The 20425-nt window shown below is 40.5% G+C and overlaps 2 protein-coding genes across 3 annotated transcripts in view; both read left to right on the top strand.

Moving 5' to 3' along the window:
- Positions 1-8037, top strand: part of nap1l4a (nucleosome assembly protein 1-like 4a) — a 9382-nt gene extending 1345 nt beyond the window's left edge. Inside the window, exons 3-14 of one of the 2 annotated variants that reach the window (XM_035664692.1) lie at positions 256-400; positions 963-1049; positions 1527-1661; positions 1760-1831; positions 1929-2068; positions 2314-2459; positions 3910-3929; positions 4039-4158; positions 4311-4346; positions 4520-4573; positions 5849-5883; positions 6253-8037. In XM_035664692.1, the coding sequence (XP_035520585.1) occupies positions 256-400; positions 963-1049; positions 1527-1661; positions 1760-1831; positions 1929-2068; positions 2314-2459; positions 3910-3929; positions 4039-4158; positions 4311-4346; positions 4520-4573; positions 5849-5854 (961 nt within the window). In that variant the 3' untranslated portion in view covers positions 5855-5883; positions 6253-8037. The remainder of the gene's footprint in view (positions 1-255; positions 401-962; positions 1050-1526; positions 1662-1759; positions 1832-1928; positions 2069-2313; positions 2460-3909; positions 3930-4038; positions 4159-4310; positions 4347-4519; positions 4574-5848; positions 5884-6252) is intronic. The other variant, XM_035664691.1, reaches the window with a different exon arrangement.
- Positions 8038-18292: 10255 nt separating this feature from the next.
- Positions 18293-19357, top strand: phlda2 (pleckstrin homology-like domain, family A, member 2). The gene is made up of 2 exons (XM_035664960.1): positions 18293-18869; positions 19003-19357. The coding sequence occupies exon 1, from the start codon at positions 18413-18415 to the stop codon at positions 18827-18829; it is 417 nt and encodes a 138-aa protein (XP_035520853.1). The 5' UTR covers positions 18293-18412; the 3' UTR covers positions 18830-18869; positions 19003-19357.
- Positions 19358-20425: the final 1068 nt, after the last annotated feature.

Consider the following 20425-nt stretch of genomic DNA (forward strand, 5'->3'; position numbering starts at 1 on the left):
AATTATTATTGGTAAATGATACATTATCACTGTAGATACCCGGCACACTACCAAACACAACCAACATTATCTTTCTATCTTATGAAACCATCTTGAGATCTATGGTGGTTCTAGGACTCACAAGTTAAAACAAATTAAATATTGTGTAAGAATTGGTTCAGTATAACAGTTTTACTTCTAAAACATAGATCATTACATTAATTGTACTAGAAATTATTCAAATTCACATCAGTTCTCATGTTTCTCTTCTCCTAGCATGCTTCCCAAAGTAGTGAAGAGGCGAGTGCACGCCCTGAAAAGGCTACAGGTGCAGTGTGCCAACATAGAGGCTAAATTCTACGAGGAGGTCCATGAGCTAGAGAGGAAGTATGCTGCCCTCTATCAGCCGCTGTTCGAGAAGGTACAGTTTCATTTTCTTATAACAACTTTTTCTTTACTTAGCTTGACTGCAATGCTACACACATAGACGCTTCTTTGCTCATTTTATTTTGATGCAAACAAATAAAAGACAAACAAGACAAAATACTTCTAAATAAATCACACACACATGTTGATCCCTGCACTGATGGGTGGTGAAGTGTGCCTCTCTGGTCCCATGTGAGGTTGGTGAGGACGCATCCTTGGTGCTAAATTGAAAACTGCCACAACGAGTAGTCAACTGTTCTTTTGTCAGTCAAGGCTATTTCCAGAGCTAGTGACAAGAACTCAGCCATTCTTAGTTACACTGAAGACTGGCAGCTGTAGTCCTGCTGCACCTGTCTGTGCTGTGTGTATGCTGTATATATGTCAGTCTGCGTGTGTGTGTGTGTGTGTGTGTGTCAGTATCTCTCTCAAATGGTGTTGATTTCAGTGTGCTAGCTGAAAATAATCTGGCTTGAATGCTTTTTCACACTAATGTTCTCGAGTATTTGTCTAAAATGATCAACTTTGTCGTAATGTGTGCGTTTGTGTTTGGGTCACAGAGACGAGATATTGTTACAGGAACAGTGGAACCCACAGACGAAGAGTGTGAGTGGCACAGTGACAGAGAGGAAGAGGAGGAGCTAGCTGTAAGTACTTCTTTAATTTGTTTGTCTTTAGAGCCCAAACACTTAGCCAGATCCTACTTGTTCTGGTTTTCCCCAGGAAACAATCTGCCTGATTACTTAAATAAAATATGAAGACACAAATCTTTTCTCTCATTGGCGGATGAAGGAATGAGCGCAAGACGTATTCGGGAAATCATTTTCAACTTCAGTAAAGTAAAAAAGGAAAACGGTCATTTGGACAAACGGGAAACAACATGGTTGTTGGGAAATGTGCTTTTAATGAGAATCAGGACTAACAAACAGTGACGACTGTATGACTGACGAGTCTCGCTGTGATCTTGTGTGTATCTGACTTCTTTGTAAACACAAGATCTGTTCCTTGTAAAAGATCTTAATCTCAATGAGACTTGCAAACTTAAACCAGATTCATTAAGATGTTTGTTTTGACAGTTGTTTAAACAGTGGATTTTGATGAGTGCTCTGCTGCATTGCCTGTAGGAGGAAGTAAAGGAAAAAGCTGCTATTGAGGATGCAAAGAAAGAGGAAGCCACACCAGAGGAAGACCCAAAAGGCATCCCTGAGTTCTGGCTCACCATATTCAAGAGTGTAGACATGCTCAGTGACATGTTACAGGTACATTTAAATGCTTGATCTCTCATTTCCTATCCACATTTCACCCTGTTTCTGAACGGTATCATGTTATTCAGATCTGACTGTTTGTTTACCACCAGGAACACGATGAGCCCATCCTAAAGCACCTGAAAGATATTCAAGTGAAGTTTTCTGAGCCAGGGCAGCCAATGGTCAGTATTATCATGTTGTAAATAATGAATTGATAAACTAAGTAGAGTTTAAATGCTCAGTGAAGTTATCTATCTCTCTCGGTGTTTCCCCTCACAGAGTTTCGCATTAGAGTTCCACTTCGAGCCCAATGGTTACTTCAACAATGCAGTCCTCACTAAAGTCTACAAGATGAAGTCAGAGCCTGATGCCTCAGATCCTTTCTCATTCGAGGGGCCAGAGATCATTGACTGTGAAGGGTAAGAGCCAGAGCACACAAACGTGTTTGTTAAACTGTGCTTTTGACACATATGATGATGAGGTTTGAGGAAAGATATAGATTGTGTGGTTTGTAAAGCATATCTCTTCACTCTTTCTATATTAAGCTCTCTTAACTTTACAACCCACATATCAGCCTCCTCTTGGCACTTCGTCCAGATTTTACCTTTTTTGTGGCCTTGTTTTCTGCTGCCTCTCACTGTTTTGCACACCTCCTCCACTCTAGCTGTCAGATAGACTGGCACAAGGGGAAGGATGTGACGGTGAAAACCATTAAGAAGAAGCAGAAGCATAAAGGCCGTGGCACTGTCCGCACTGTTACCAAGCAGGTCCCCAACGACTCTTTCTTCAACTTCTTTAACCCTGTCAAAGGTGAGTGCGCACACAAAATGTAGTGGATTTCTCTGGGTGTTTTTAAATGTAACATTCACAGCAATTACTCACTTCTTACAACAACTTATGTATGTTGTTTCAATTCGCTTTGTTCTCTTAGCTCTGTGCACACATTCACAAACCTTTTGAGCAAACCTAGAATCAGTGAAAGCTCTGAGAGAACCACACACGTGCACTTGTGTGGCAACATGTTCACATGCATGTTTTGTGGTTTCACCATTGGTGCACTGAGCTGAATTCAACAGCAGGTGGCGCCAGAGTCTAAACTGTCAGATTTGGCCTCTGCTGTGTGTACTAGTCAATATGTCTGTTGCTCACTGATGTTAGACTTTGAAGCTGTGCCCACTGGACCATAAAACTTTTCCATCAACTTTGGTTTGACCATTATTTTCCAGCCTCGAGACATTTAGTTTTTCAGGTGCTAAACAATCAGTTAATGACTGACATTTAACATCTAAATAAATAATTATAAATGTCTGACCAACAGTTTGAGGCAAAGTTGACCACTTAAAAAACAACAGGTTATCTATCTACCTATCTATCTATTGTTCTAAAATACAACTATAATTGTAACCACCACCATGAAAATGACTCCTCTTCATGTCTTACTTGTGTTAGTTTGCATTTACCTTCATTAATGTGTGAAGTCAGATAATGATTCTACTCTGTTAGTGTGTTAAGGTGTCATTGCACAGGAAGAATTCTTTTTAAAAATACATACAAAACTAGTGTTTCATTGGAAAATTGCATGTAGTAATACAAATGGACATCTCTGCAGTTACTGACAGCAACACAGGCCCTTCAGTACAAGATTTTGCACTTACTCAGGAAAATCAGTGTCAATTTACCCAAACATTTATAGCTTCAGCTATTGTTGATGTAAAAATGGTCATGATTAACTCAAAGAATTGGTAAAACAATCAACTGTACATAAAGCAATGTTTACATTCCTCTCACCAGGCAGGTTTTCATTTGTTTTCACTGGCAGTCACCATACTCAGAAACCACAAGTCCAATTGGACCTGCTTTTTCAATCTATGCTGCTGATTTAGTGGACTCCAGTGTTACGATTACATAATGAGACTCATACTGTAGAGTACACAACCACCAGAAGTGTAACAAAGTGGTTTCCCCTATTATAGTATTGTTGAAAGAAGAGGAAGGGTGGGATGATGTCACCTTTAGTCACTTTTTGTGGATGATGTGACCTCACCCTGCAAAGACACTGACGATAAACATTGTTTCCTTAAATGGGATTTCAGAATTTGGTTGAATTACAGGTAATCCCAGAGCTGCCCCAATGAAAGCCATTAAAATGAATGCTGTGTTTAGAGTCACATTTTGTTTTACTTTTAAGGGCCTTCTGTAGTCATTGTGTGTTGTGGTGTTTATTGCTTAGATTATATATGTCCTTTCCTTTCCCTTACAGCTTCACCAGATGGAGAAATGGTGAGTAAAATGTAGCTTATTCTTCATAAAATCATCACCCATTTTATTGTGTCAATATTTCAGATTTGTAGCTGTGTAAAAATGGTCGAGTTGTGTTCTTGTTTTATAGGATGAAGACTCTGAGTTCACCCTAGCCACAGACTTTGAGATTGGTCATTTCTTCCGTGAGAGAATAGTTCCCAGAGCAGTGCTGTATTTCACTGGAGAGGCCCTGGAAGATGACGAGAGTGTGCGTGATTTTCCTCTATCACACACACACACACTGTTAAGACACAAGATATGATGTTTGCAGACTTGAGGACATATAAGCTAAACTTGTCATCATTCTACCACATGTGGGTGTATTCACTCTCTACTTTTTTCATTTTTTTTCCTATATAGTTTGAAGAGGAGGAGCTGGAAGAGGGAGATGAAGAGGTTAGTAATACCACTTTGAATCATAATCACAGTGAATTCGATCTGATATACCAGACAGCTGGTTATCACTGTTTACACGGGACGCAACTTTATCACCACACACATCACTGCTGAACTGTATAATGATAATCATTCTTTAAATACCATAAAGTCATCTTGTCTTTGTGTCTCAGGAGCAAGATGAGGATGGTGATGATGACGATGATGAGGGGGACTTTGACCCCAAGGTCAGTATTAATAATTAATTCCTTTTTCAGGTTGGATTGATTGTGCACCTGTTCATGATGTGTTTGCAATAATGTTAATCTTTTCCTATGAGCCTTTATTGGTGCAGTGATGGCGGTATCAGGTAGCTCAGTGAGCTGAACATTTAACCAGCCCCCCTGGAACAGTACAGAGATTTTGGTGTTGTGGTCAGAAAAGGCTTCTTACAAACTATGAGGAAACAACAGACGCAGAGAAATACATGTGCATCATGGCACAGCTGAAAGACATTGAATAGAAATGTTAACACTCTGTGAGGCACTTATGTTGGAATGGAATTGGCCTCCATATTATCCATATACATATACATTATACTTTCATACAACAAAACGTAGTTTGTTGAGAGTTATTTCGCAGCGTGACAAAATGTTTGCGTGGATGTCTGGGTCAATAAATGTAACACAAAACTACAAACTAGCACAAAAATGAAAATTAACAACTTATAAACCATCATGTTCTGAACCGACGCATTACAAAATATAACAGAAAATAACATTATCATTTTAGACCATAAAGAAATGTCTCATTTTGTAACATGAAAAGTAGGCCATGGCTTGATGGCTAATATAGGCCGTTGCTAGGCTAGAGAAGGCTACAAACAGGAGCTGGCTCTGTCCAGAGAGTAGCACTTAATGTTAATGTTAATGAGTAGATAAGCAGTTATGCCGGTGAGATGGAGCCAGTGCGCTGCTGACAGAGATAAACAGAACAAAGTTTTGGTGAGCAGGCATATGGAGAACAGAGATGCTCAAAGAAAAAGATCGGCATAGGAAGACCAACCGTTGTTCCTCACTTAAATTGTCGATGTGCGATCTTTTCTCCATTTAAGAGGTGTCTTTTTCTCACTTACTCTGTCAGACCATTGGCCTCATTCGCTAAAAACTACTACGTAATGATAGTCAGTGAAAGAGACAATTGTTATGTAGTTTAGCTGGGCTGATAGTTTGGTTGAGATGATCTGTTATGAGCTGTCCCAGTCTGATGGTGAGTAAGTCCATAATGTGGCCTGTAAGCAGTTTTATCAGGACTCATTAACAATGCTGCCTTGTCTGTGAATGAGTTTCTTTAGTATGTTGTTGTGTTGAGTGAGTTTCTCTCTCATGGTAACTGTTGAGTTATTCATTTTGCTCCAGGAATTCACTCACCAACTTCAGCAATGTTTCACTGTGCTCACTCATTTTGTGAATGTGACGATTAAACTTGTGCATATTGTTGTCTCTCCCTCCCCTCCATTACAGGCATAATCAATCATTCTCACCCCATGCATTTCTAGGTAAGGGAGAAATAAGGATGGCGTCCCACATACATTATACACTTTGGTTTATTATTCTGGCTGCTTCTCTCTTTCACTACATCCTTGATTCTCCCGGTAGTCCGAGTTGTTTATGCCCTCCGACTCACATCTTGGGTAGATACAGCGTCTGTCCTGTCCTTCCTCTTATCTTCTATTTGTTTTTCCTCCTGTAGTCCCATCCCAGGTTTCTAACATTGTTCCCTTTGCTGTAACAAACCAGGTTAAAAAAAACTACTTTCTTCTCTAGCATCTGCTTTCTTGTTAGCCTCTTCTAGTTGCTAGTCAGTGGCTTCATTTGCTGTCTCCCTGTATTCTGATCTGGTTTCTCTCTCTGTCTGCTCCCTACAGAAAGAACAGCCCCAGCCTGCTGAATGCAAACAGCAGTAACCGTGGTGATCAGGGGAGGTGGAGACCTGCTGTCCGTCAAATCAGTTCTTAGCCAATCAGCAAGTCCTCCTACTCTTGCAGGCTCTGCCCTTTTATGAACTCTCATCTGAACGCAATAGAACGCAAACCAAACTGCGTTTTTACTATGTGCATGACTTCTTTTTCTTTTGTCTTGCGCCAATCTCACCCCTTTTTTATTTGGCTTTATTCGAACTCAAAGCGAGAAGTGACTTCACTCTAATTAAAATACCATGGCATCACATAGGGACAGTCTTCTTTTTTTGGTAAGGTGGAGTAGGTTACTACTGCCAAGAACTTCACAACATCATCATATGGAAACAAAAAAAAAACAGATAGGAAAGGAATGGTTCCCAATTTTAGTTTTCATGGAAATAAATCAGTTACTCAGGGTTTTTTAATGCCAACAAGAGAAGTGCAAGTTTACCAGGAAACTGCTGAACAAGTTTGACTTAATCTTTCACTGGGGTTGCTGCAGTGTTTTTTTTTTTTTTTTTTTTTTTTTTTTTGTTTGTTTTTGTTATGGTGTTTTTTAAGAGACATACAATGTATCATTTTGAATTTAATTTACTTTTTTAAATGTTCATTGTCATGTCATTGGACTATTTATTCTGGTGTCATGCAGCTGTTTTTTGAAGTGGTGTATTTTGGGTACTCTTAAGGCCCAGCCACAGTAATAGGCTCATTCTCATTGGCTCAAACCTCATTTGGGCTTAGCAGGTCAGCGAAACGTGAATACTGCCAAGTCATGTTTTTGTTTTGTTTTTAATCAAAAGTAATCTTAAACATTGAAGAATTGTGTTCTGCATCAATACTGCTCACTTCTGCCCCGTTGTATTGGGCTTAACAAGCATTTAATCTGAGCACTTGAGTGGGGACTAATTAAGATCATGTGACTGGCACATGTTCATACTTGTGTCATATATATTGCTCTTCCTTTTTAGCCCCATCCCCCCTGAAATGCCCTTTAAACTTGTATTAGAGGATAATAAGAACAATTTAAACAAACGTAGACATTCTGTCCACATTGCTTCATTTCAGCTTGTTGAAGGCCAAGCATCCAGTCTGGTGAATATTTCCCTGAAAGTTGACACATTTAAGCAGACACAATGGCTAACCTGCAACCTGTTGTGGTTGTTTCTAAGATATCTCTTCTGGTATGTAACTAGTTCTTAACAAATGTCATTTAAAGTCAGTGATGGGACTGTGTGTGTGGGGTGTTTGGATCAAATGTAAATTCTATTGCCAACAAGCCAAAATGAAAGACAAAACACACCATCCTCTTTTATTAAATTGTTTGCCAATTGTCATTAACACAGTGTAATCTAATTCTGCGTTTAAAGTTGTTTAAGAATATATAAATATTTCTGTTATTGTCTAATGATTCAGTAGAATGTCTGTGGAAAACAAATAGAAGCGGTTGCCAATGTATTTTATATACTGCACTTGGATTTTGGCAGTTTGGTTGGACACCTTTGCCTGCTGACTGGTCAGAGATAGCAGTCACAGCGACAATAATACCCACCCCCCTCTTTTTAAAAAGAACGATTGTAGATCTTGTTGGACAGATCGCTGAGCCACGGTTGACATATTCAAATCTACCACATTGGACCGTGTGCTAGCAATGGCCTTAACTGGTTCTTATTCACAATTTGTTACTTGCGCAATATTTCTTTTCAATTTGTACAGTTAGTTAAAATATTCTATTAAAGTTGTGCGACATGGAAATGTGTTTTCGTGTGTCCTCTGTCCTTAGGTTATTAACCAGTTTACCAAGGAGAAACTACGGTGGCCTGAAATGTCCCATCTACAGCCAGTGTTTGATTTGTCCTTTGAGCCAGTGTAGAAACATCGAGGGCGGCCTGCAGCACCTGTAGATAAAAACTGCTCATTCTTATGTAATGAAAACAAAATTTCTATATTTTGGTGATTATACACTAAAGAAAAGATGCCTGTGAATATTCCGTCTCTCCCAATAGAGCCTCCTAAATGATACACACTGGACCTGAGAGAGGTAGAGGATTGAGAAAGATTTTTTATATTCAAGCAAATGTTGATGACATAGGCCTTTTTTACAGCGCACATTTTCACTTGAAAGCTCAGGTGTCATTAATAACATTAACATTAACTGTGTCTTTGTTGTATTTTCCAATAAAATGTCCCAGTGAAGTAGCAGGACCCTGAAACTGAAGCAGCTAAATTGAATCCAGCCATCATTTTATTATTTACACCTGTTAAATATCAAAATATCTTGAGTGAAAACGCCTTATAGACTGTGGCACTTCGTCACCAGCTGCACCAGTCTGTCACTGCCTAATAGTCACCAGTAACATACTGGTCTTACTGGCCAGCATGCAACATCTCTCTTCCTGTTGAGTGATCGTGTGCTCGGATAACTTTCCCCCGGCTGAATGTGCATGCTGTTGACAGCACAATGTGACTGGACGCTGAATGGCCACACTGACTTGACTGTTGGGCATCAGGTGACAATTTGCAAATGATTAGCAAGATCTTAGAGCAAAGCATTCAGTTGCAGCCTCAGTTTGACGGCCTTAGAACGCAGGAACTGACCCTTTCCTTCCTCGCCAACACCATGGTGACTTTGTAACATTATGGCGGTATCCAGGCTGGAGGAATTTGCTGACAGTCTGCCCAATATCAGGCAAGGCAACCAGAATGTCTGGAATTCTGTCTTGCAGATAGGAAAAGCATGTACACTCCTCTGAGAGACCCTTGTAATGCTGAGTGCTCTGAAGTTTCTGGAGGAGGATGGTGACATTGTGTCCTAGCAACCCAGGTTGTCTGCCAAGTGCTGAAAGACAGGTGCATTCTTATCCTGTCAACTCGTCCAGCAACACTTGTGTGTTTTAGCTTCCTTGTGGAAACAGAGGTGACAACATGTGACTGTGAGAAAACAGAAGTCTAGATTAAATCAAGTTCTTGAAAAGGGCTAGGTCATTGTCAACCCTGAATCCATAATTCATGATTCTTTATATTAATAAAATGTAGAAAATTCTGATCCTTCACTCCTCCACAGCAGACAGACGACAAACTGTCGTTTCTCTCCAGTTTCTTTTTGTATTTTTGGGGATTTTGTTCTACAGAACTGGGAACAATACACTATTCATCCTGGGGCTGCTGTGTGGGGGTTAGAGGATTGCTTCACTGTAACAACGAGTCCAATTGTGTCTCAACTTATTTCTGTGCTTTCTGCAACACGGCCAGCGAAATGGAACTGCGCCATGCTGTTGGACTGATACACTTGGCTGCTTACAGTTTGTACTGGAAATTAATATCTACAGTGTCTGTCAACCAAATTAACTCTGTACCTCTAGTATGCCAACGTAACATAGGTTAGTTTGGTAGATAAGCGGTACGACACAATACTCTTTTGAAAGAATAAATTGTAATTGTATATCAGACAAACTAGTGGAATGAGGAAATGTCATAAATAACAAAAAATGGTGGCTAAAGAATACATTAATTTCAGTGCTGCAACATTAAAGATATGTATACATTATTGCATCAGTAATTATGATCCAATAATATAAATTATTCTGAAATGGGCGTTTGGGCATAATGAGTTCTTTTGTTTCTGGTACTTCAAGTATATTTTGTTTCAAATGTTTTGTACTACTTTGAATGCTACTTGTAACGAGTGCAAGTTAAATATTTAAGCATTATCTCCACCACTGTAAATAATTATAGGTGAATCCATACGCATTCAGAAAAGTAGGACAGTAAAGAATGTGCTTTTCTGCCACCTGAAGTTCCAATAGCTTCTGTCTGTATTGTGAGAAATATTTTTGTATTTAGACATTTAGACTACAGGTAAACCCAGGTGTAGCACCAGCTGCAGTATTGGAGGATTAGATCCAGAGAATTAGAGGGATCTCTGAAACTGAGCAGGCTGTTCATAAAACAAACGTCAAGTAAAATCATTTGCTCCTGCTGAAAGACGGGAGAATGAAAAAAGAGAAACTACAGTGAGACTTTCTCCTCTGTGCTCCCTGCACACTACTCCACAGCTGTCTAATGTTTTGTCAAGTGTGTACGTGCATGGATGGATGGATGGACAGAGAATGTTTAAGGTGTATCAGCAGCACATGTAGAAGAAATGAGTTTGGTGGACTCAAAGGGAGATGATCTGTGAGCTGTGCACATGACCAGAGCAGCAGAACAAAGGAAAGTATTCAGACTGCCGGGATTAACCCGAACTGACGCCTTCTGCCATCGTCTCATCCTCATCCAGCAGAAGTGTAAAGGGTGCAGTCTTCTTCCGACCTTCCTCCCAGCTGCAGCTGCACCCACTGTCCCACTCTTGGCCCCAAGGTGCTTCTGGCAGAGCCTCTACGTGTACGTGAGCACACACGAGCGTCCGTGAATGAGTTTGCCTGTGTGGGGTCTTTTGTATCAGCATCTCCCAGTCGGAAGTGATGTGAGCCAGATTTCAGTTCCAGAGAAAGAAGCTTTATGCTGTTGATGCAGAGTTGGTGTGCAGAGCTGAATGACTTTGAGTGTGATAAAGAGCCCATTACCTCTTAGATCTGATAATGTTACTGATGGCGTTTGCACAAGAAATCACTGATTTGCACACATTTTGATCCTTCTATCGGTTTATCAGCTGGTGCATGAAGCACAAAACTGAAGTTATTGTCTCCTCTGTTTTTTTTAAACTACACTAGCAGCGAGTATGGATGGCAATGTCAGTCGGTCCCCCACTTTGACTAAAATATCTCAAGAAATGCTGAATAAATTGCCATCAGATGTTGCACATACATTGATAGTTCCCAGAGGATGAGTCTCAATGACATTAGCCTGCAAAAAATACATAATTCCTGCAGCACTCTATTATTCTGTGTAGTGCTAAATCAGAGGTCAGTAAATGAATGGGTGATAAACAGGCAAAGTTCAGCTGTCACCTTAACCTCTCCTGACTGCACCTGCCATACATAAACAAGACCTGCCACACACTGCAGAGGGCTAATGGGAAACTGTTCAGGAAGGGCAGCGTCCTTGGGAAAAAGCAGTGCGCAATCTCCTCCAGGAGAGAGACCAAACAAGGCTGGGACTTACGCCTAGCGTGGGTGCCACAATATCTTTTCCATCGTCTCAGGCTAACGCTCTTTCAAATCCCTCCAATATTTCCAGTGATTAAAATATGGAGGGATTTTGACAGCTGTTGGCCAAAACACAATCCATGTATTATTTATTTTTTCTGTTTTTTGATAGGCTTATTTCATGCTGGAGCACGTCCTGTCAGTCTGACTGGCATGTCTTTGGACGGTGCGAGATAATTATGAGGAGAATGTGTAAACTCTTTGTATAAGGAGTCAAACCCGAGCTGGCCACAAAGTCACTAAAGCTACATTTGAGGAAACATTAGATGGAGCTGTTCAAGTCATTCAAAAGGCACCCAGTGCCAAATTGATTTTGCATTAAGAAAGAATTTAGTGTACCAAAGTTATCAGAAAGTTCTCCACAGTCTACTACACTAAATCAACCAGGCACTCTTCCTTTATCTTAATCTATGTGTGCTTAACACGAATGAGTATAAACAATGGCCACTATAAGCGAGCTAATCTCATTGGCATTATCACCAGGTACTTTTCTGCCTGGTATGTGTGGGAAAGCAAGCCTCACGCCCAATCACGGCATAGCAACATGGTAGCACACCTCTGTCAGGATTTATCAATGAACAGGGAACTAGGTGTGGCATGTTTAACCTGAATCACGCTCCTTGACTTCTGCACACAAATAAAGCTGTCAGTCAGGCCTGGGCTACATGAACAGGTATTAGGTTACATAAAAGTGAGCACAGGAAAAAAGGCTGGTTTAAATATATGTAAATATTGCATACTGGACCATGCTCGGCCTTGCTTCAAGATAAAAGACTGACGGCTGTGACTGAAATTGAAAAAGTAAATCTCTTGTCTCTTATGCTGGGCTGCCCACACATTGCGTCACATATTTTTGGATAAGTCCTAAAATCAGGAGACAGAGGTGTTTTAAGGTAATAATGAATTAATCTTATGACTTGATTTTGATTGATGGCTTCCAGTGAAATTCAGACCTGTTGAAGCACTGCTGCATAAAGGAGCAAACATTCAGGAGAATTTCCTGACTAATTAATCATCTTTTCACTGTCCCTTTTGGCTTAATGTGGATTATCTCACAATGAGGCCTTGTTTTGGTGTTCTACTACTAAGTCCACATTGTTTCTCCACAAAACGATAGATAAACCATCGACAGAGGAAAACTTTTAGTCATGGAATTGGACAGCGCAGGCCTAAAAGGTTTGACCATCAAGCCTTAAAGTCCAGTCCATGGCCCTGCTCCTACCACAGATTAGTTTAGGTTCTATGGAAAGACTCTAGGTTTATCATATAAACCAGTTTGAAGCTATGCAGACAGCAAAGTGAATGCTACATTCCTGGCAGGGAGAAGGATTGCAGATCTGCATACCTGCCATTCTTCACAGAGTCAAGTTGGCAAAGATTGAGGCGCCGGACTTTACGTGCGAGTCGCTGGAGCGCTTTCATTACTCTCACCTGAGTCTCTGCACATGGCTCATTTGGTGTGAGAAGGAAGTGTGGTTATCGCAGGCTGCATGGTTCACACACCTTTGTGTTGAAGTATGTGTTAATGACAGTGGGACACAACAGTTAGAGTTGTGTTTCATATGCAATGGCAATTATGAGATAGTTTCCTTAGCCTCAACAGCATTCTGGAAATATATACCAGAGTAATAAGGCTAGTGAAGGAATACATTGACTCAAGGAGGGGGAGGGCAAACAGAGAGAGAGGGTGACATGCAGTAAAAAGGCCAGCTCTACCACGTGAGCTACCAGGGCATCCCGCAGGTGACTATTTAAAAAACAAATATACAATCATCTTATAAAATATGATGCATTAAACAGTAGATTAAAGAATAAAGGAGTTCTCAACCAGCTACAACATTAAAATGCTACTTATATGCCAATGCAACAATAATGATCCATTGAAATAAATAACACTCTTGACAGGGGCCATTCTACATAATGATGACTTAATCTGATGCTTAAATACAAAACACAGATAATACTTCTGCACTTTACATTTATACTAAAATGTTCAATGCAGTATTTCTACTTGTAATTGAGTATTTTACATTCTTGTATTCCAACTTTAAATTTAAGTTAAAGGATCTTAAAGGTCCAGTGTGTATAATTTAGGAGAATCTATTGGCAGAAATTAAATATAATATTCACAGGTAGGTTTTCATTAGTGTATAATCACCAGAAAATCTGAATCATTATGTTTTTGTTACATTTTTATGTGCAGATGCCGCAGGTCGCCTTCCATGGAGGTCGCCATGTTGAACCGCCATGTTTCTACAGAAGCTCAGTAAAGAAAAACTAAACACTAGCTTTAGATAGGGTTTGCATTTCTCACGCATTTCACAGCCAGCATAGTTTCTCCTTCATGCTTGGAAACGGAAGGTGAAGCGATGCTACTAAATCCTACACACTGGGCCTTTAATAGTTCTGGCTGATTAATTCTAAAAAATGTGACAGAAGTATATAAAAGCAACCATGTCTGTTTTCATTGTTCTCCAACAGTTCCTCCTGCCGCATTGTGTTGGACTGTGCGCTGCCCTCATCAGCCATTTGTTCTTTTTCCCACGCTGCTGCATGCCAGTGTGGCCACAGACACACACACACAGGGCTTATCAGAACAATGCCTCAAATAGCTACGGAGTCTCATCGCAAGGGCATGTCACCAAACGGCAGAAGAGCAGAAGAGGATGTGTGTGTGTGTGTGTGCATGTTTGTGTATGTGAGAGACAGGCTAAAGTCATAAACGTGTCACAGTATGCAGCTGTTACCTGTGGGCTCTGCTGTACTTGTCAGCGGCCCATCACAGCCAGCTCATCCATACTGCTCCCCATTGTTAGGTTGACTATGTATAGTTCACTGTCTGAGAGAGGCTTCACCGGCTAACATTGGAACATAAACATCAATTGCATGAATACAACTTTCATTCATTGTGCAGAAATAAGCAAAAGTGCGGGTGCAGGTGAAGAATATCTTTTCCAAAATATTTTTAGAGGTCTTATTTATCCTGTATAAAAACATAACCTCTGTAATCAATAACTTGAATTCGAACACTTATAATAATATAGTAATTATCATTTACAGTTAATGTGAGGTTATGCAATGTTTGTACCCATGATATTACCGTTCATCCTTTCTCTGTGTTCTTAGTGTAACTGCTGGGTGTGACAGTTAATAGTTAATAGTCCACACCTTTATTCCTGTTGTTCTAGCCAGGGCTCTCTTTCATCAGGGAGTTTAAATCTGCATTAGACTTAGAATTTAAAGCAGCTATAATAAATATTTTTAGATTCCTTTTATGGGAAAGGAATCTCTCATACCGATGAATCCACAGATAATTATCACCTGACTCTGCAGTTCCTCTCTGTGTTAGCTTCTTTTAGCTAATTGTTTTAGTTTTCTGGCCATTTACTGTTTTGGTTCACTTCTACTGCTCTGATAACATTGTTTTTGCACATAGCAGCTGTTTCCTGCAAACAGTTCTGATAAACTGGTTGTACACTACCTGCTCAGCACCAAACAACAGACAGAGACAAAACACAACATAGTGGAACATTTAGCAGCTAAAGAGCCAGATATGTCTCCCAGGAGAGTAAAACAGAGCTAAAATGTGTGTGAATGTTGGACTTATCATCAGGTGGCCAGAAACACAACAGTGCTGCTTATCTGGAAATGTGGAAATACAACTGTTGTTTATGGTTTGTTTCCATTGCCAAGTGGCCAGAAAATCTGTTATTATTCATTATTATTATAAAAATTATAAATAATACATTCCAATTGTCCAATAATGAGTCATCAAATCCTTTTGAATCCCATTCTATGGTTACGTGTTCACAATGGCTTCAACAAAGTACATTTATTTTCTACCCGCCCCCCCACAAAAAAAGTAATTATTATTTATAAATAATATAAATAGAATATTAATCTCTCACACATAATGACTTTTTTTCAACCTAAACAAATGACCTCCAGCAGGGTTCAATGAGTTGACTTCCTCTGTATTAATGTGTTTTGTGCGCTGTGACTCACAATAAACACTTAGAAGCTTCATGTCCCGACACGACAACCAAACTCTGGGCCTTTCTGGTCCTTCCACCTGCTGTCTTGTCACACCCATGTGCCCATGGCTGCAAAACTCCATCACCCTCAAGCAAACAAGACGAAAACAACAACAGACATGTAGTTGTTTTTTTAAATTACCGTTGTGCTCAGTAGTTCACATTTTATCTGCTTATTTTGTAAATCAAACCCTCCTTAGTTGTCACAGATGACACATAATCTTACTTCCGTTCTCACTATCTCAGTGTGTGTCTCTGGGGGTTTTGTTTTGTCTGTGTGGAGACAGTGAGAACCGGAGGGCCCTGATTCGAACCCAAGGTTGTCAAAGCACACCTCCTGAGATCCATCACACAGTCTGACTCCCTCCAGAAAAAGTAGTAACACCTTCCCACAAGCCCGAAAAACAAGGAAAACAGGGAAACATTGGCTACTGCTGTTGTAACTCAACAGTCACTACAGTAAGTGCTTTGTAAAGGTTTGAGTGCTTCAGTTTGGCTGTCGCTGATTACACTGTGTGATGTGTGTAGGGCTTATGAAAGGAATAAAATGTCAACCAAAACACTTAATTTAAAGAAAACTGAAGGTGTACTGACTGAATATGGATCATATTCATACATAACTAGTGAGGGCTGCTTTGTGAATGTTAACCATGTTTTACTTTTCTCAGAAACACCAACTAACATTAACACCACTGCTGTATCTATTTCATTATTCTCCAACCCTCTTCACAGGGATGATGATCCTTACACACACACACGGATAGACACAACATATTCAGCCCCACACTCTGTCTCACACACACCTGGCCCTCCTTCTGCAAGCAAACTCCTCCAAAGTAACGCACCACATGCTGAGTCACTGCCTGGGCATGTCTGTGTGTCTCCACCGCAGTACTCCTTCAGACAAAAACCTATATACGCACACATGTGCACACACACACAGACAGGCAATAAAGAAGCTGGTAAACGGATGCTGTTTGACTCAATACACACATGTGGTTTCTTTTTCTTTCAGAGATCAGAGGATTAAACTGGCCGCCACATCCCGCTCCAGTGTCAGTACTAATGCAGGGCTTGCACAGTGATTCCTAAAGTGATTCACCATGGTTACGCCTTTTCTGCTTTCAAATGTCTGTATGATCATAGTAGCGTTGATGTGTGAAGTCAAGGGTGGTTCTCTCTAACTCGTGGGGGGCACAAAGGGTCACCCAGTTATTAAATTACTGGAGAACTCTGGAGAACTCTGGAGAACTGGTGTATGAGCTGATGAGACATTAATGGTGAGACATTTCATTTCCTGTGGGGAAACTGGGGGTGTTTTATGTGAGAGGAGACTCTATCTCTGGATTCTGGGGTTAGGTGTCTGTGTGGGTGATGATTCCCCCAGCAGGACAGGGCATGCTGCAGGGTAAGAAGTCGATGACATCTGCATTCAGGCTCCAGGAGCTCAGTGACACACATCTAAAGTCTGCTACTGTCAGACATGAACAACCAAGACTGAGCCAGTGAGGTCAGTGACACGGTGGTCAGTTGTTTAGTCAAGTGGCAGTTATAGTGGGAGTGGCACATCTGACTCTTTCAACATAACTTTCATTATTGTTCAGTTACTTCAGGTTGCATCACAATCATATGACTAAAAAATAGGACATAATTATAACTTAACTTTGTTTTTTCTTTTCTCGTTTCATTCTTTAAACACACTGTAAAAACATACAGGAAATGAGTGGTAGTGTCATTCAGTTAATGTTAATATATGTATTATTAAAGTTAATTCTACTTGGTTTTTATTTTCAGACCCTTGAACTAATCAACTACTGAGAGTTCACTCAACTCATTAAAAGTGTTTTTTTTATTGTTTGAGAATTCTGCTTTTTGTAGTTTGAAAAAAGATTTGAAAATTAGTATTTGTCTCATAAAAAGCATTGTTTTGGTCTCAGTACTTCTTGATTCCTCAATCAGAGGAACTAAAAACAGAAAGATTCACTGCTCATGAGACGACTTTAAACTAAATAATCCAGTTTACTTCAGTTAACTTTTAAGGCAGCAGGGAAATGTAGGTTTTTATGTGGAACCATCTTAAATGTTCATTAAAACGCGCTCTCTGCTTGCTTTCTGTCTGTGGTTGGGTTTTGTAACTGCTCAAGGAACTGCATAAACCTCTAAACCCACTCTCTTTCTCTGCTGACATACAGTCTGATGAATCCTCTGCTCACCGAATGGAAACTGCGCTTGTGGGCTGTTTCGGTGCATTTCAGCAGCTTGACATCCACAGACAGGAATAGCAGAGTTTATGTAAAGCACCACTCAAATGAAACAGGTTTAGTCTGAAGTACCTTTTCAAAGAAGCACCAGGGAGCAGGGTGGCACAGCACCTATTTGGCACACTGAAAGATTATAAAGGGAATGAATTACCAGGCTGTCACGGAAAAAGTTTGGATCATAAACTTTATATGTGAATCTAAAAATACCTCAGAAATTAATGATAATCTTAATGGTTTAGGTCGCCAGACTCATTTTTATGCATGTGCTCAGCTCACTCAGAGCACATCTGTAATTAACCATATTAGACTGAATCACTTACTGCAAAGTGGGCAAATATTTGGTCTAATCTCCGCAGCAGGATGTGGATTAGTAATTAACATGTTGCCGGTGTAATTAGGTCTACGTTAGGACTTCCTCTGCCCTCTCTCCCCCTGCCTGCGCCACAGCTTCCGCCCACACAGCCTTGAATTAGCCTACTCCACTGGCAACTGTTGATGCATTCCCAAATCATCTGACGTCAAGTGGGAAGGGCCCGGGCTAGAGTAAGCTATAAAACCTTCTGCTACCTTAGTTCATTCACAACGCCACTCTGGATTACCAAAACCTTTACAGAGAAGCTCCTTCTTCGGGCTCCTCAGTAGACACAGCAAGGAAGCAGGGACTTCACAAACCCCCCCGCCATAAACAATGAAAATGTCAGCAGAGGAGATCAGCCAGGTCCTCAAGGAGGGAGAGCTGGAGAAGAGGAGCGACAGCCTGCTCCAGTTCTGGAAGAGAAAGACGTGCGTCCTGACCACGGACAGCCTCAACATTTACGCAGACACACAGAAGCGCTCCAAGGGCAAGGAGCTCAAGCTGCAGTCCATCAAGAAGGTGGACTGCGTGGAGCGCACCGGCAAGTTTGTCTATTTCACCATCGTAACCACAGATAACAAGGAGATCGATTTCCGGTGCTCTGGAGAGGAGAACTGCTGGAACGCAGTGATCACCATGGCCCTGATTGATTACCAGAACAGAAAGGCCATCCAGGACTTTAAAACGCGGCAGGACAACGAGAGCGCGTCGCCCGGACAGCAGGAGAGGCGCATGGCGAGGGCGCCCTGAGCCGCCTTAGGGACTCCGGCAGTTAACCACTCCTAATATGGTGAGGGACACACTATGTCTTATAGCTGACATGATATATGAATATAAATGAGTAAAAATAAGCATTAACTGTAGCTGAACGCAGTGGGAGAATCTTGAAACTAATGACATGATTTTTGTCTCCTCTTTTATAGCGTCAATGTGGACCATACAGAAATAATACGCGGACCAAAAGGAAGACGAAGTCATCCGGTCCGGAGATGAAGGATTGTTCGGGACTGAGCTCTCGGAGAGAGGGGACAACTGATCTAAAGCGACAGAGATTTTCTGAAGCTCCACACACACAGGACTGAACCCTTGAATTGTCAAAACTATTTCAAGTTTGCTCCCCTGGGAGGAATGACTCCTAAAACCATGATGTTAATTTATTTGTTTCCAGGATATGGTGTTACTGGCAAACAGCTTGTCTTGTTTAAATTATTTACTATTTCATTCATTTGTGATGAGTGTGTATTTATTTGAATAAATATTCATGCATTTTTGACATAACTTTATGCTCTCCTCTACTTTTTATTTTTCATTTCTCAACTCGAAACTTTTCTACTTGGTGTCAAGGTTACAGCATTATAGAGTCAGTAACAGTATATTTGACATTCAGGGACTCTTTCCGCAAGCAGCATTTCTTAGTAAATGCCAGACATGCAACAGTGAAAAGGGAGTGGACAGGAAAGTCCCTTTCCTCTCTGCTGGCAGGTGGAATGTGACTCTTTATTGTCACTGGGAGGTTTCAGGCTTGAGTCATAACTGATAAGCGGAGCAGATTTAGTCAGCAGCACGGGACACTTAAAAGACTCAGTGGTGCCTTTGAACACACCTTAACTGCTTCCGAGGTGTGGTAGGTGAAAGGTAGACATGCTGATATCATGCTAAAAGTGTGTGATTTTAATCTGCTGTAGTTGTGGTGTCTCTGACTATGAGCTCAACAAAAGCTGACATTGGTTTGAGTTTAAATTTGGGCAGTTTTCTACAGTATCAGGTGTTCAGATGACAAATTCCTTTACACCCTCTTTATCAGAAGCCTCTGTTCTTTACAAGGCAGAGAAAACACACAGGAAGTCCACTTTACTGCCCCTGTTATCATGAATGAACATGATGTCACACTGGGTACACACCTATTTAATTACTGTTATAAACCCAGTGAGCATGGCTTCAGTCATTCTCAGAAGACCTTGTGAGGCCTATAAAAGAGAGATAGTAAAATGCAGATTAAAAAGTTGATGTGAAACAATTAGTAATGCTAGTAAGATTGATGTTAGACGGTTGTCTTCTATTTGAAGTAGGTAAAGTTTTAAAACCTGGGTTTAGTGATTTATAACTTCATACAAAGTCTCTAAGGAATGATAATGCCCCCTTGTAAAATATTCAATTTAGAAAAAAAAAAAATGTATTTCCATAGCACCTTTCAAAAGGTGCTTCATACATTCACATACAGTACAATACCACGAAATACAAGTATTCCAGGGAATGGTAAAGCTTACAACAAAATAAAAAGAACAACATAAAACCATTAGATTGAAGTTTAATGTCAGTCTATGTAGACTCATTTGATCTGATACT

The sequence above is a fragment of the Morone saxatilis genome, unplaced genomic scaffold (assembly GCF_004916995.1).
Source record: "Morone saxatilis isolate NCDOM2014 unplaced genomic scaffold, NCSU_SB_2.0 Contig2, whole genome shotgun sequence".
Lineage (NCBI taxonomy): Eukaryota > Metazoa > Chordata > Actinopteri > Moronidae > Morone > Morone saxatilis.